The following is a 15,416-nucleotide window of genomic DNA, read 5'->3' on the forward strand; positions in this document are numbered from 1 at the left end:
TGCCGCTTTTTTGGGGCTTCTTTTGAGGTGGTTGTTTGCTTGGCAGCATCTGGCAACTCTGGGAAAAAGGTAAAATGATGCAGTGTAATGTAAACAATCACAAGGGCATTTATTGCACTTTTCATACATTAATGCCAGCTAGAAAAATTACTACCCATAGAACATGCCGATGAGCACCAATGATTCGAGTAATTCCAACTGACCTTAAGATGATATCGAGCAAATATGTCCACCTCATGCAGGACACCAATGTCTAATTGTTCATGTGCACAGTCACACAAATGGTGACGCGTTCAAACGACCGTGTTCGTCCATCCCGGTGCCCCGCTTCGAAATCTTTCTCGGATGGTTCCGCAAAGCGTGCTGGCCAGCGTGCAAGACATCTGCACACTGCCGACCCCAAGCCAAAGAGGAGTAGGCTACTACCTTTTGCGCCCAAGTAACCCCACTGTTGAGGGGGCGTTAACAGCGCCATCTCTCCATCTATTCTGCAACTACACTGATGCCGGCAACACTTAGCTATGCGGAGTAGCCTAACTACAGGCAACACAAGTGCCATGCGGGAAGGACAACAGCAGGACACACGTGAGGGTCAAGCGGTCCCCTCGTTTGAGTCCATTGTGTCCATTCAATTCACTTCATGGGTCACAGTAGTTCAGTGTTAAAGATCTGCGCTTGTGCAGAATGGGTGCAGCATGTCCTGTATAAGGCCTGCACTACCTCTCATGTGAGTGGACAGAATGGCTGTGAACTCAGTGCTGCGCGCAAAGCTTGTGTTACTTAAAATAAGTGATGAAGTGCAGATGCCACCATGTTGCTTTTGTGAAATGAGTACAATTGTGAAGTGGCAGCAAGGTGCAGAATTCAGCTATACTTTATTTCATACTGTCACGTGGTGGTGACGTTGAAGAACACAGTAGCAATACTGTGAAAGCCAAAACTAACTTTTGTTGGGCGAACCTGTGCCCACAAAAACAGGCTACACTTATAGCACAACGATAGCGGCGAACACAGTCGGCGATTGTCGAAAATCTAACCAGCGGGTCAAGCGCGTCGACTTTTATACATCAGTCGTCGAATGTTCCAAAGTAATCGCTGGGACCCGCGTGCCTTCCACAAAGTTCTACATTATTTGCGTCGCGCACACATGCAATCAGATTACACAAGGTTAGATGAGAGAGAGCAGATAGAAGCATCGATAACATTCCAGAAACTTCCGATACATGCAGGCGCATCCTGTGCTGTGCGATAACATTTGTTAGGCGGTAAAACGTGTCGCCCGATAGAGACAAACAAGTACACATGTCAGTACTAAATACTATATAGCGGGCAATGTTATGAAGGCTAGAGAGACTTCTGTCACTGCTTGCATTTGCAACCAAGAAATAGTCCACTAAATATGAAAGAAACATATGTAGATATGCATTGCATAGTTTGATGTTACATTGTGTCATACTTTTATGTCGCAAAATATGCTGCAATTATTACATGGAAAGTGTTACAGATCTGAACCTATTTACTACCTAGTGAACATAGTGACACATTTCTACGACAAACACCCATAGTCCATCATGTGCACTTGTGACTAAAGCATAGTACGTCTCATACCTGAAGAACAAAGGTGCACAAATAATATGTGTTTGACATATAACCTTACATCAATCAGCTGTGTTTGTAATATTGTTATGTCAAAGCACAGTAGTAACGCTATTTACAGCATGTATTTACAAGGGTAGCAAGCACTGGTTAACTTGGAAGGCAGCCAACATCCAGCAAACCACGTCGTCATCATCAGATCAACAGTGGCCACTTATGGTTAGGTCCCACTAAATCCAAGGGTCAACATTGTCTTCTAGTAGCACGTAGCATTACCCCCAGCAGCAGAAGCACCAGCCCGACGCCACTAATGACCTACAGTGGAGGAAGGGTGATAACACTTGAGTCTCAAAATGTGGATGGCGTCGCTGGACAACGGAACAGAAGAGGTCGTGGGACTGGCAGACAGCCTCATACGTGATGTCAGTCACTTGTAGAAGGACGCGGTATGGGCCCATGTAGCGAGAAAAGAGGTTTTCAGAAATGTCCACACGTCGGGAGGAGTACCAAAGTAGCACGAGTGCACCCGGAGCAAAACATTTGTTGCGGTGTCGCTGGTCATTAAGGCGCTTCTGATTGCCTTCGAAATTACCAGATATCATCATCATCATCAGTCTGGCTATGCCCACTGCAGGGCAAAAGCCTCTCCCATACCTCTCCAACTACCCCGGTCATGTGCTAATTATGTCCATGTTGTCCCCGCAAACTTGTTAATCTCATCCGTCCACCTAACTTTCTGCCTCCCCCTGCTATGCTTCCCTTCCCTTGGAATCCAGTACGTAACCCTTAATGACCATCGGTTATCTTCCCTTCTCATTACATGTCCTGCCCATGCCCATTTCTTTTTCTTGATTTCAACTAAGATGTCATTAACTCGCGTTTGTTCTCTTTTCTTATCCCTTAACGTTACACCCATCATTCTTTTCATAAGTCGTTGCGTCGTCCTGAATTTACGTAGAACCCTTTTCGTAAGCCTCCAGGTTTCTGCCCTGTGCGTGAGTACTGGTAAGACACAGATGTTATACACTTTTCTCTTGAGGGATAATGGCAACCTGCTGTTCATGATCTGAGAATGCCTGCCAAACGCACCCCAGTCCATTCTTATTCTTCTGATTATTTCCGTCTCATGATCTGGATCCGCCGTCACTACCTGCCCTAAGTAGATGTATTCCCTTACCACTTCCAGTGCCTCGCTACCTATCGTAAACTGCTGTTCTCTTCAGAGACTCATTCCTTTCATTTCAGAATTCCTTTCACGATGTGCTTACTGGCTTCCAACATGGTGGCATTGACGCATTTACATAGATTGACACTGTCCTCTATGTAACTGGTCAATGTTTCACCTATATCCTGTACGCGTGTGCACAAACGTTGCTCGGCTCAGAGTTTGCAGACGGTGGGATGATTACATACCTCTGTAATAGCCGCCTTGAACGTAGACCACGTTTGGAAATCCACCTCATGGTTCTTGAACCAGGGGTTGGGCACCGCCGCGAGATAGCAAGCTAATACTGATAGCAAGCTAATTGGTATGAGGCCCGAACTTTGTCACAAATGAGGTTCTCTCTCAACAGCTGGCAATTAAGTCAACCTCAACTGTCCTGACGTACTCTCAGCCCCACACAATGCCTCAGTGTTGCATTGAACTCATTTAAAGATTTTATTTTGGTTTGGATGAGGGACACCTGCATCTCAGCGTCAGCCAACACTGTTTTTTTGAGCTCAAGCTCCTTCAAAGAAGTGGCGGCACGCTTTCTTTCCCGTTCATTCCTCAATATGTAGGTCCTTTCTGTTCTCTTCCTTCTGCCACACGTTTGCCCCACGGTTCATTTGGGGCATCCTCTTGGTTAGTTGGACAGTCAACGTCCGATTTTTCGCACTCCCTAGGGGCCGCAAAAATGTCCGAAAAACTGGACATATCAAAAAAGGGAGGATGACAAAAATGAATGCATGACTTTTACTGATCTTGAGGGCTCGAAATCGCCACAGACACATGCAAAAAAACTCTGAAGGACTGCCAGTACACTTATTAGGCATATCGGTGCTTGTGCTGTGACAGGGGATGGCGGGTGCATGCATGTATAATTAAGAAATACGCACTGTGTCCCGTTACAATTGCCCCTTCCTATGCTTATGCTTCACCGCATAACATTTCTGTACTGAGGCAAAGCTGACTTTCGAGGCCCGGCATTATGCAACGCATCATGCTTTGCGAGCTCCGAAGCCAATTGCCAGGACCAGAAAGGCAGAGTCAGTGTCATTGCTGACAGCAGCAAATCCTTTAAAAAAAACGCAACCAAACGGCAAGAAACTTAATAGCGAATACACGTGTACACGTGTACTTATCTTTATCTGGCGAAACGTGGTCGCCCGATAAAGATAAGTACACGTGTCATTATCAAAGCAGCTACGCCTGGCGTTGCTGTGGTGATGGCTACAGCTGCCAGCGGATCTGCGTAAGAGCGCTGGTTCGAGGCGGAAAGATACTCAAAATCAAAGGTGGTGGCTTTGACTAATGCCGTTGCAGACCTACAGTGACGGCAAAAAGTCCAGACAATCGGACAGCGAAAGGCTCATGCGTCCGAAATTTCAGACGTTCTTATACATTGACCAAGTCGGTTGTTGACTGTGCAATGGCAACTCCTCCAGCCGTCGACACGGTGTCAACGACGATTCGTTCTGATTCCTCTCTGTTTTACTCCAGCCAGCTAGCGTTATCGCGACCTTCATTCCCTTTCGATAAAATTACAGCAAGTTTTCCCTGATAGAAGCACAAATTTCCTGAGTTTTCCCTGAGTATTTCCAGACTATTCAAAATCCCTGAGAATTCCCGGTTTTCCTGGTTGGTAGACACCCTGGGCAGTGAAGTGTTATCCGAGGCAACAGCCAAGCCCAACATTAAGTGGCCTGAGGAGGAGATTGGTGGGTGGCTATGCATTGTTTGTGTAGTTCATCGAAGCTTTGACAAAGACTGACGAGTTCAGAGACTGTCGCTGGATTTTTCGCCAACAGCATCAGGAAGGCGTCGTCTTCAGTGCCTTTTAAGATATGGCAGATCTCGGCATCAGCCATTGTGATGTTAACGCGGTTACGGAAGTCGACAACATCTTTTATGTAACTGGTAAATGTCTCCCCGCACTGTTGCACACGACCACGCAAATGTTGCGCGGCTCGATTCTTGCAAATGGCAAGGGTGCCCGAATACCTCTGTCACGTTAGTTTTGAAGGCCATCCATGTCGTGAGATCACATTCGTGGTGGCCACACGCTAGTGACACTGCTCAAATAAAGCGACACATAATTCAGTTTTTTGGTGTCGTCCCAGTGGTTATGGATGCTCACTCGATCGTAATCAGCGAGCCAGTCTTCTACATCATGGTCTTTGATACCGCTAAAGATGGGTGGGTCGCGTTGACGCAACGTGCCGGGGCAGACCACGATAGCCACTGGAGCAGCGGGTTGTGGTTGTGGTGGTCCTTCTTCCGGCATAATGAAGGCAAGCTGGGGTGTCCGATTGCGAAGTTCCAGAATTCCTGTTGTACCTAGCAGCTCCACCAATTGTAAAAGGGGTTTATTCGAGTCATAGAGCAGCAGTGACAAACACAGCACCAGCAGGTAGGGCTGCCAATCTTCGTCACAGCTGCAGTTTGCCTCTGCAATTACAGTATGAAAATGTACAGTATGATCTTCATGTCCATCCAATATAAATGAACAGCACGAGCGTATGTGTCAGGTGTCCTCTGCCTCACATCGGCTGCTGAATATCATTGGCGTAGGACTCAATGGTCGGCACAGAAACTGATTCCTGGAGCAAATTAAAATATAAATTGCTCTAATCTTTGCGTTTTGACTGTTGCTGAAGCATTGTCGGGTTGTATAGTAAGCAAATGTAGAACAAAAGCGATATGCATGATTTGTGTCACTGTGCCCCTTCAAAGCCCTGGTCGAGCCGATGCAGAACTGACCACAAGGTAAAGGCAGCTCATACAGAATGCATCGGAATGTGACCGTGCCATCAGAATGCACTTGGTAGTCAGTAAGAAGCCACGTTTCTGTGTACACATTGATGCCTTTGTTACGCTGGTGCTTGATGATTGTGTGGTGATACACGCTGTGTTGTTTTCTCCTTTTTTTTCAGCCTGGGCCTGATCTCAGATTCATTCCACATGTTCTTCGATTGTACGGCATTGCTCGCAGGCCTGGCTGCTTCAGTCATCACAAAGTGGCGTGCAAATGAAAGGTTTTCCTATGGGTGAGTGTTTCCAGTGGCCGTATTTGGATACCGATCACCCTGCAGAGGAAATCCCCAAGAAGCATATGCAACGAAAGTGGCATTTGTTCTATTACCCTACTGGCCGTCTGTTTGCACTACATTCCTTCTCAAACCTTCCTTCTGCTGACAATAACTGATATGCAAAATACTGTACCGTATTTACTCGATTCTACGCGCCCTCAGTTGTAACACGCACCCATTTTTTGTGGCAAAAAAAAAAATACTGCCCTTGATTGTAGCGCGCACCCGTTTGCCATGACCTAAAGAAAGAAAAGTCCTTTACAGTACTGCGCACCTCATTTTTTCATACAGAAATACAGCTTTCTCTCATTTCGAAAAAACAAGGCTTTACTCCCAATGGACTGAAGTTGCGATAAATAAAAAAGTCACAAGTAATTGTAAAAGGCGAAGCATCGATTACGATAGCAAATTAGTAGACAGCTATACGAAAAGCAAGGATCATACGAAAAAGGCCGGGGCAGAAAGAGCCGTGGTAGACAGCACACAAATTACGTCATCTTCATTTAAAGGGGGAAGTGGGTATTCTGACCTTCATTAAGAACCCCTTTACCAAATTTAATGAAACTGCACCGTCTTGTTCAGTTCTTTATGCTGATTCCAAATATGCAATTGTTTTTAAGATATCCCAATTAGTTCTAAAGATAACTAAAATTAATTAGCATTGTTTCTGGGAACAATGGAGCAAGAACTACTAATCAAAATATTGCTTTATGCACATAGCTGGATACTAGGAACCGTAAGCTTCGAATAGTGTTTTGGTATAACAATTATTAACGATTATACAGCACATAAAAGCTTTCTGTTGAAAATGGGTTCAGAGTGGCTGTTTAATGTATGGACAATAAAAAAATATAAAACTGAGATACAAAAATCTGGCCCTACCATTGTGTGCATTATTCATGTTTCATGCAGCTCAGCACTGCAACAAAAATTACAATTCTAGGTTCCCCGATTACTTTGAAATCGCTCCCGGAAGGATGCAAATATTTAAAAATTCAGGTTTTGAGAAAACACAAAAAAAAATGGACATGCTCATTTTTCAGGGTGTCCACCAACCGTCATTAACGCCGTGTCATCGGCACGATGTATTGCCAGAGTAGTTAACGACTGATTTTCCTGACACCCGATTTTTCGAACATGCCGGATAATTCGTACGACTTTGCGGTAACTACCACATACTCCATATAGTCAGTGTATATTGCCCTGACTAAAGGTCTGAAATGGCATTTATCAAAGCCACCACCGCGGCCATTTTGATTATTTCGCTGCCTTGAAACGGCACTCGCACGCACATCCGCTGGCAGCCGTAGCCACCACCATGGCAACGTTAGACCTAGCTGCTTCTACGTTCGTTATGGGGCTCCTGCATTGTTCAGGGGGCGCTGCGAATACATAGATAGATAGATGTTACGAGTGCCCTCTTTGGAACGGGGCGGTGGGTTGCGCCACCAAGCTCTTGTTATCATACTGCTTAATGTCCTACCTAGGTCAAAAAAGAAATAGAGGTAAAAACCAAAATGAACTCTCCCAACCAAATTTTCTGACTACCTATTGAGAGCTTTGCTTTTGTACGTCTCCGTTTTCTGTCGTTTCCCTACTTTTCCACCAATCTTCCAATCGCCTCTTCCTATTCCCTATTGCGGACATGTTTACTTTCCCCCTGCTCTCGCTGAATCCAAGGACTTCAAGGAGGCCAGTGGTGCCTAAATCGATCGCTGCGCAGATGTCTTCACATTCTAATTTCCTAGTTTCCCTCGCCAGGTCCGTTGCATCCCGCATCGCAGCCATCTCTTGAAACTACCGGCGGGTGGTCGTCGCTGTCTGTTTCGGCAGGGTCGGAGCACTTTTCAAAGTTGTAGCACGCTCGCTTTCTTTTTTTTGCCAAACTTGTTTCGAGTGGCAAACTTCTGACATTCCGACATCACTACAAACTACGCTAGCGGCTTTCAAAATGGCATTGTGGTTCGTTTTCCAAGCACGTCCATGCGCCGTAGCAGACGACGCCAGCTGCCTAAGCCAGTCGCAGGACTTTATTTAGTCACGTGCACTGACTGGGCAAATGGGGTTGCACGCTGGGACTTTTTTTCGGTGCGGTATTTCTAAATAGCGAATAGGGGGACGAATGAAAATGTGTCAGGAAATTGAAGAAGAGAAGTAGTTCTGTCCAACGCGACCAAGATGGCCACGACAGCATACATCGTTGAGCAGTGGCGTGGCATGAAAAAAGCCCCCTTTTTATGCATCTTTCTGTCAAAATATAGCTTGCAGCAGTTACATAAATTGATATTGCATCTAAAATATTGATCCATGACACGGGAAACTTGGTCAGAACATGCAGCAGTGTTTGTATATTATGAAAATACCACTTTCAAGAAACCCATTTTTTCCCAATTTTCTTGGTCTCTAAGACTCGTGTCACTACTGCTCACTATGCCGTCAATTCTCACTCACTTCGACCCATCTGCCCCAACAGAGGTCTGTACGGATGCTAGTGGCAATGGAATTAGTGCTGTTTTAGCTCAGTGTTAACGTGAGCATGACAGAGTTATTGCGTATGCAAGTCGCCTGCTTTCACATACTGATTGCAATTACTCCGTTACAGAGCGCGAGTGCCTCGCACTCGTATGGGCAATGAGTAAATTCCGGCCGTACTTATACGGCTGACCTTTCACTGTTACCACAGTGAAAGGTCAGCCCTATGAATACACCTGGAATTTACAGAGAGTGTTGGCTCTCAACACTTAAAGATCCAAGAGGTCGTCTAGGTCGCTGAGCACTACGTCTTCAAGAATTCACTTACACAGTGGTGTCCAAGTCCCCAGGACGCCGATTGCTTGTCTCGGCACCCCGTCGTAGCTCCAGACTCCAATGATGCACCTGCTGGAATATCCGCCTTCCACCACATTGGCAAGAAGCAAGAATGGGATACATGCATGCGGGACCTCATCAGCCGCCTTTGTTCTGACCTGTCAAACCCTTCACTTTGCATGTTCCTTATTTTGGACATCTTATACCGCTGCAATATACGACCAGAAGGACATGAACTGCTGATAGTCATTCCTTCTCATCTCCGGACAATTGAACTCGCACAACTCCATGATGGCTGTACTGCTGACCACCTAGGTGTTTCCAGGACGTACGACCTTGTTCAGCAATGACTTTTCTGGCCTGGACTCTACCATACCACGTGACGTTATGTCGCTGCTTGCAAACCATGCCAGCATTGTAAGATGCCTGCTTTGCTTCCTGCAGGAATTCTCCAGCCAATTGATATACCCACCCAACCATTCTATTGCATTGGCCTCAGCATCTTAGGCCCTTTCCTTACCTCCGGAGCTGGGAAGGAGTGGAGTGCCATTGCAAATCATAATTCAAGCCACTGTACCACCACAAGCCATACAGGCCAGTTGCGCTACTGACGTCGCATACTTTCTGCTCCAAGACGTCATCTTACACCATGAATCTCCTTGTCAGCTCCTCACCGACAGGGGCCGCTACTTTTTTATTACTTATTTAAAGGTACATCACAGGCTCCGGTCAGAGCATTGAGTGATGGGGGATTATACAATAAAATACGTGATGAGCATGAACAAGAACAAAGAAAAGTAACACTAAGCAGAACAAAAAAATGCATAATTATACAGTCTTAGTTTGTAAAATGAGTATATAAGCGCTCACAGAAATGTTCACGGTTAGTGATTGAAACAATGGCATCTGGAAGTCCAAAGTGCGATGGCATGTGGTAAAGCCAAGAACTTGAAAGCTTTAGTTTTACCAAATATGTGCTTGATGCTGAGGTGGTTATGAAGGCGCGTGGATGTACGTAATAGTTTTTCAAGTGGCAGTGAGGATGGCGTTATGCTGTGAATATATTTGTGTATTAAGCATAAAACAGCAACAGAATGACGAATACTTAACGTCTGGAGTGAAATGCCTAGCTTAATTTTTGTTATACTAGAATGGCGGTCATAGTTACATGAAATTAATCGAGCGGCTCTATTTTGTACGGCTTCCAGCATTGAGATTAAATGCTTTTGATGGGGCGACCAGATGGATGAAGCAAATTCAAGCTGTGGGCGGACGAAGGTTAAATATGCCAATTTGCGTGTATGAGCTGAGTGGAATCATCTTCAACAGTAAACACAGATGAAAAGAACCTATTTAATTCATATGCGCTCTCTTGATCTGACAGCTCGATTTGGTCATCTTTTTGTAGCGATATGTGATGGATAGTGCTGTCTGGAGCAATGGTTCGCCAAAACTTTCTAGGATTAGAAGCGAGTAATGAAGGTAGGTCGCGGAAGTAGTACTTATCTTTAGCCGAGGTTACATCAGCGCAGTACTTTTTTAAACACTTTACATATTCAGCCCATAAATTAGAATCGCGCTATTTCTTAGCACATTTGTATAAGTGTTTTTTTCTGTTATGTAGAGTACGAATATACTTATTAAACCAAGGCTTAGATTTATCATTCATTATTGTGACTGGAGGAATGTAGTTGACAATTAAAGTGGAAATGGCGTTTTTAAAGAGTACCCAGTTATCATCAATGTTACGATTTTGGAAGCACGGCAAGAAAGTTTTATTAAAGAACGCATCCAGGTCAGTATTCATTTTAGCATAGTTAGCCTTATTATAATTGTGAATCTGTTTAACCGTGACTCCCGTAAATTTTAAAGGCACGGTAATTTGTAACTGAAGCAGTTTATGGTCACTAAAACCATCTAGACAAGAAATTGTACCGACTGTTTCAGGAGCGTTACTGAAAATCAGGTCTAGAACATTAGTTCCTCGAGTGGGCGCTCTGACAACTTGAAATAAGTTGAAATCTAAGGTTAAGTTAATGAGTTCAACCGACTTGTGACAAGGGGATGATAGCTGTGGCCAATCAATGTTCGGAAAGTTAAAGTCGTTGAACATGTAGATATTCTCAGCAGAATATTGTTTTGTTGCATTGTCAATACTGTAACGTAATTCTTCGACAAACGATTGATCATAATCAGGAAGATGATAGCAAGAACCAATTAATAATTTGACAGATAAGGATGAGCATGCAACCCAGATAATTTCGAGGGCTGAAATAGTGTCTATGATATGCGATGAAATATTTCGATTAACAGCTACTAAGACGCCACCTCCTCTTTTTTCGGTGCGGTCATGCCTATATACGTTGTACGCAGGGCAATCATAAAAACATTTGTTGTTGGTTATTTCGGGTCATAGCCAAGTCTCTGTCAAAACGATAATGTCTGAATGACTGTCTTCGATAAAAGAACACACCAGATCGTGCTTTGGGAGTAGGCTTCGAATGTTAGTGAAAGATAAGGATATGGACTGTACTGATGAAATCGATTGGGTTATTTGCGGCACGTCTCTACAAGTACCGTTTTCTAGCTATCTTTGAGATGAAATGACCTTGTCAGTTGTGTGATCATACATGTAAGTATTATTGTCAATACATAGCTTATCTATTGACAGCTTGAATGCTTTGTTTTGCATTTTGGCAAATTCAACCAACTTCCTCCTAGCAAGCCATGTGATGGCGAAAAGTCTTCTCGAATCGAGAATGCAGATCCCTCAAGTTTGTGCGCAGATGCTAGGATGACCTGTTTATCTTTAAAGAAGCTTAGCTTTGCTATTATTGGTCTGCGTTTGTCCTCGGCGAACTTACCCAACCTGTGTACAAGTTCATATTGTGTGCTGGTTGTTTGTACGCCAAGTTTATCTGGACAAAACTTAATTATTTTCAATTCTGAAGCTGCCCAGTCTTCCTTATACTCGTCATCAAGTCCAAAAAATAGAAGGTTGCACCGACGCATTCTACTTTCTGTGACGTCGCATCTTGTGACAATCGTTTGCAGTTGCTCGCTGATGTTGCGCAGTGGACTGCCAACCTTGCTTATCTCGACCATATTGAGTGAAGAAAGAGTGCTTTCAAGGGTTGCAAGTTTGCTGGCCATGACAGTGACTTTAGCAGATACTGCTGTTTGTTCGTTTTTGAAGCTTTTGACCTCCCCAGCGGTTGATTTTTGTTCTTCTTTAATAAGCTTAATTTGTCTGTCAGTGGCATCCTGTTTGTCCTTTAGGCCTCGTATTTCTCTTAATATTGCCTCCTGCCCACTGTCTAGTTTTCGAACGGTTTCCAACACAGATGCAAGTGTTTTCCCAGAGTATCAAAGTCGGGTCCCGGGTTCGATTCAACGTCACCGGCGAGTAACAAAAGCATATTCGCCAAGGCAGAACACAATCGTGAAATGACAGACAAGGCACGCCTAACACCCTCGAGTGGCTCCATTGGGCACGACACCGCTACAAGGCATCTATCGTCACTTTTAAGACATGAAGCATACTTAAGGTAACTAACCTGCAAAAGTAGCGTGCGTGAGTTATGCATGCTGGTATCGGTGCCATGCCCAAGGGATACAGTCTCCGGCGGGCGTTTATAGATGGTGCTGGTTGAGCGGATGATGGCCATTGCTGAGCATTGTTGCCAGATGAAGCTCCCAGAGGCATCCAGATACGGCCAAACGAGCAACGGGGTGGGTGGAAGCTGTAATTCTTCCACCGGGCCTCGCCGCCAGGAATCCAGTGCCCAAAAGCAGATGCCGAATACGGCAGTGGTCTGCAAAAGTAGCGTGCGTGAGTTACGCATGCTGGTATCAGTGCCGTGCCCCAGGGTTATCTACTTCACTCTTGTGCCACGAAATACATGTTAATGAGCATACTACCCACAAATGAACGGCCTCACTGAAGTCCTGAATCAAATGCTTACTGATATACTCTCGACGTATGTCTCCTCTGACAATTGTGACTGGGATGCCGCCCTCCCATTTGTGACATTCGCATACAACTCATCACGTCACGACACCGCTTTCTACTCCCCTTTCTATCTCCTCATTGGACGTCACCCAACATTGCCTTTCGACACACTCCTGCCAACTGCTCGAGTCCCTGTCTGAGTATGCTTGTGATGCCATAGCAACAGCCGCCAAGGCATGCCAGATTGCCTACTGGCACCTTTCCGAGTCGCAGGCAAGACAGAAGTCTCTTTATGACAACCGTCATCATGATGTCCAGTTCTCTGCCGCCGACCTCGTCCTTCTTTGTAATCCTTCACGGCACGTAGGCCTATTGGAAAAACTTCTCTCCTAGTACTCTGGCCCTTACCACGTCATCCGACAACTCAGGGATGTCACTTATGAAATAGCTCCAGCCGATGCTTCCCCTTCGTCCACGTCGTCTGATGTTGTCCACGTGGGTCATCTCAAGCCATGTCATGCACCCACCGTCTAGCAGGCGCTGGATCGACGCTTTCACGACTGGGGGTTATGTCACGGTGTCACGAGAGCGACAAAGAATACGATCACCAACAAGACGAAAGAGACATCGTAGTGGGACTAGCCTAACACTCTGCCATACTGGTTGTGCCGGCCATATCTTCTGAATAGTAAACTATCTTCTAGTAAATATCTTCTAGGCTGTGCATGTGGTTGGGCTCTGCCTGGTGGCTGATTCACTGGATTGTGCACCATGTAGAGGAATCTGCCTTCAGCTCTACGCTGCAGCATGTCCATGCTTGTCGTAGGAGACTTCAATCAGGACACATGTTGAACACCAGCGTTCATCGGTGTGATGCACACCAATCTCAACTTCAGACTCGCCTCTCCAATAGATGCAATCACCACTTCGTGAGGCTCCGGAATCAACTTGGCGTTCGAGAACATGCCATGCACAGTGCACAAAGTTGGGCACACACCGACATATACTACTCTGATTGCAACGCCATGCTACTGTCAATAAACTTGGACCTGCAGATACCGTCGCTGGAGCCCATGGACGACAATGATGAATAAGTTGCAACTCGCTTCTGGCACCTGTCAGGCAACAACTACATCATCCCCCCAGAGTATGAGGTGGAGTTCTCCTACGAACCTGGTGAAGAAATGTGTCAACACCATGGTGCCACTCAGAAAAGTGCTGTCGTCGAGAAAGAGCACTGAATGCAATGTGTGTGAAACACTATATTGAGAACTCTGCAAATAGAACTCAGCTGTAAGATCGCAATGTGGCCAGTTTGTGATATTGCATTGTTGCAACCTCATAAGCAGCAACATTACACTTGGAAACATAACGTAGCAGCAGTAAACTAAGCAACATTTTGCCGCAACGCTAAACTCAGCAACGCACTCAGCGACAAGTAATGCTCTTGCATTTACACATCATAATAATTTCTTAGGTACCCCCATATATTCCAGACCCTCTATTTGCTTTTTGTTTATGTTTTTTTCCAGGGTCTTTGTGCAGCTAGGAAGTCTTCATTCTCTCATGTACTAGTTGGTATTTCATAATGAGTAGCATTGAAGTGCGCAATAAAGATATGGACGATCGGGACAGACATGAAAAGTGCCATTCTGTGTCTGTCCTGGTTGTCCTCGCAGTGATGGTCCAACTGCACCATCTCTGCCATTTTGCTACAATTCGACTTGCCTACTCCTGGCTGCACCCACTAGAGTGTAATTTGCGCCAACTACACAAAAGTTTGGTATTTTCGTTTGTACATGGCAGTGCAATGTTTTCAGTAGGGTTGTGCAACTACTCCACTATAAGAATCGATTTGTGAACATTCAAATACAGTCGACTGATTTTCCGGACGGCTGATTTTTCGGACATGCCCAAAAATTCAGATGCATTCGCAGCACCGCCACGTACCCCATAGAGTCAATGTAAAAGAACGTCAGAAATTTCAGTCGCAAAAAACCTTAGCCACCTGACTTTCCTAACTTTTCGCCATGACCGCAGTTCCAAAACAGCATTAATTGAAGCCACCACCACGGCCATATTGATTATCTCGCCGCCTCGAACCATCCACTCTCACACACAGATCCACTGACAGCCGTAGCCACCACCACGGCAACGCAAGGCCTAGCTACTTCGACATTAGCTACCAAGGTTGCTGCTTGGTGCGGTATTTTTCATTGAAACAATTCGTCACTTTTAACAATGGCGCTGACTCCGCCTTTGTAATCCTCACCAATGGCTTCGAAGCTCAGAAAGTAAGGCATGTTACATAATGTCAGTTTCTGAAAGTCAGTTTCAGCTCTATACTGTAGTGGTACGAGGTGAAGCATACGCAAAGTGGGAAGGGGCAGTATGCTTCCTTTAATTATACATGCGGGCACCCACCATCTCCTATCACAATACAAGCACCGATACACCTAATAGGAATACTGGCAGGCCTTTAGAGCTATTTGAAGCTTTATGTGCATATCTTTGTTCTCATTAATCTACAAAATTTTATTTCATTGTCTACAATTTTCCTTTTCTACCCAAATAAACATGTTTGCGTCGTAGCGTGCATGGTATACCATCCCTGGGAAGGCAAGCTTAACTAATTGCTAATGGATTTGTGTCTTGATTCACTGTTGAGCAGCACTTAACCCTTTCAGGGTCAATGACGTAAACATACGGTGCCACGAACTAGTCCAAAGTGGTCGATGCCATATATTTACGGCACCATCTGTACGTT

General features: G+C 45.1%; 1 protein-coding gene across 2 annotated transcripts in view; it reads left to right on the plus strand.

Moving 5' to 3' along the window:
- ZnT86D (zinc transporter 86D) overlaps nucleotides 1-15,416 on the plus strand; it is a 103,944-nt gene that overhangs the window by 8,501 nt on the left and 80,027 nt on the right. For both annotated transcript variants that reach the window (XM_070525335.1, XM_065452536.2), the window contains exon 3: nucleotides 5,734-5,847. In XM_070525335.1, the coding sequence (XP_070381436.1) occupies nucleotides 5,734-5,847 (114 nt within the window). The remainder of the gene's footprint in view (nucleotides 1-5,733; nucleotides 5,848-15,416) is intronic.

Source organism: Dermacentor albipictus, chromosome 9 (genome assembly GCF_038994185.2).
Source record: "Dermacentor albipictus isolate Rhodes 1998 colony chromosome 9, USDA_Dalb.pri_finalv2, whole genome shotgun sequence".
NCBI classification, from domain to species: Eukaryota; Metazoa; Arthropoda; class Arachnida; order Ixodida; family Ixodidae; genus Dermacentor; species Dermacentor albipictus.